This window comes from Montipora foliosa, chromosome 7 (genome assembly GCF_036669935.1).
Source record: "Montipora foliosa isolate CH-2021 chromosome 7, ASM3666993v2, whole genome shotgun sequence".
Taxonomy (NCBI): Eukaryota; Metazoa; Cnidaria; class Anthozoa; order Scleractinia; family Acroporidae; genus Montipora; species Montipora foliosa.
In genome coordinates, this window is record NC_090875.1 from 2252026 (window position 1) to 2253928 (window position 1903).

The 1903-nt window shown below is 40.6% G+C and overlaps 1 protein-coding gene across 1 annotated transcript in view; it reads right to left on the reverse strand.

Annotated features, from left to right (window-relative positions):
- Positions 1–348: 348 nt before the first annotated feature.
- LOC138011018 (uncharacterized) overlaps positions 349–1903 on the reverse strand; it is a 1620-nt gene continuing 65 nt past the window's right edge. Inside the window, exon 1 of the mRNA XM_068858034.1 lies at positions 349–1903. This exon is cut by the window's right edge and continues 65 nt beyond it. Coding sequence (XP_068714135.1) covers positions 349–1903 — 1555 coding nt within the window.

Here is a 1903-nt window from a genome sequence, read left to right on the forward strand (position 1 = left end):
TCACCTTATATCTCAAATTAAATATATTATTGCAAATCCTACCAGCCGAATTCTAAAGACCCAGCAGATAAAGGGTGTGTTTGTTTGGGATGATCCGGGTGAGGATCAGTGATCTGAGATCACTTGAATCATGGTAGATCAAATGAGCTGATGAATCCACCCCAGCCAAGGATTCATCAGTTCATTCAATCTACCATGATCAGAATTAATGATCTCGGAACACTGATCCTGATCCATATCATCCCAAAGGAATGCACCCAAAATGCCAAAGACTATCATTCGAAGCTGATGGCCTGCTATACATATCCATTAGTTAGAGCCTTGGAAACTTAAGTTAAAACATCAAGTCTACTTACAAAGGACGGCCTGAAAATTGACAAGGCATGCAGCAACTACTACCATTTGAGTTGCGACAGGAGCAAGAGACAAAGGTATTCTTCTGCTGACTAGTTTGAACTGCTTTAAGCGTTCATTGAAAGGCTCTACATGAATCCTAGCTTTTGCAATGCGACGTGTTTCCAATTCCTCTGCAGCACTAAGACTTTTTCTACCTTTTAAAAATGATGGGATTTTTAATTGCACTTGGAGAGGATTTAAGAGATCCTGCACAGTGAAACCACGATCTGCCAAAACCAAGTCATATGGTTTGAGGTGTTTCAAAAGGCCACTTTCCTTAAAGATGCGAACATCATCAAGATCACCCTCGAACAAATCAGAAACAAAACATGCTCCACCACTGGGGGTTACAGCAATGAGACACTTGAATGTGTTGGTGTGCTTATAGGAAGAGAAAGTGTTTCCTTGCCTGGCAAAATTCCTGGAGCATTCCACTCTAAATTCAGTACAATCAACAATACAGCGTATGTTCTTCATGGTTTTGAATACCTTAGGGAGGAACCTGCTAAATTGGGCTCTATCTGGAAACATAAAGTTTTGCATGTCTCTAAAAATTACACACATCAACTGAATATATGTTGTAAAAATCTTTCCAATATAGGAAAAGTTAATTTTCCTGCTTGGGGTACTAAGAAGAGCTGCAATAGTATTGAGAGTAAAACCCCTCTTCAGTCTTAGAAGGCAAATGAAAAGTTTTTCTCTTGGTGAAAAATCAGCTTTTGGGCCAGTTCTTTCATTCTCCGTTGCTGGGCAATCTTTGCTTTTCCAGTAGTTGATTGTCTCCAAAGGGCAAACATCGTCAAGAAAATCATGCAAAACTTCAAACTGGGAAGGCCTGAGGCCGGTGAAGTGTTTCATGAGAGCTACATCTTGCACGATATTTTCGAAGGATAAAGTACTCACTATTTTAGGACCCTGTAACTGCGTTGTAGAGACGTCGTTTTTCAAAATCATAGTTTCGACCTTTGCGGACAACTCGTATTTTGAATATATAGTCTGAGAGCCTTGATCAGAAACCAACTTTCCTGAAGGGTTAACGTAAGTGTATGTATCGGTCACGCCACATGCCTCATCAACACATTCTTCATCAATAAAACTGCTTTCGTCGACTGTCGGTTCAACTTCTTGTGACTCCTGATCATGATCATCAGAAACTATAATATTGTTAAATAATTGTTCCTCGTGGTTGTCATTGCATAATTTCTGTTTCTTTGACGCTGGATTTTCTCTTTTTTTCGGTGCTTTTCTCTTAGGAGCATGTGCTCGACTTACTTGCGCTGGTCTTAGATTTGCCTTCAGTGGATCGGGAAATTCGGCTGTTGGACCTTTTTCGCCGGGCCAGTGAAGAGCCCAAATATAAGTGTTTCTTGTTATGTTTTTCTCCGTAAAAAATTCACGCGAACAAGCCACTAGCCAACGCTTGCACTTTGCCATGTCTCGCAAAGGTTTTGGGAAGGGAATGAATACTCTCTTCCCCGATTCCTCTAACTCTTTGAGTGATTTTGGC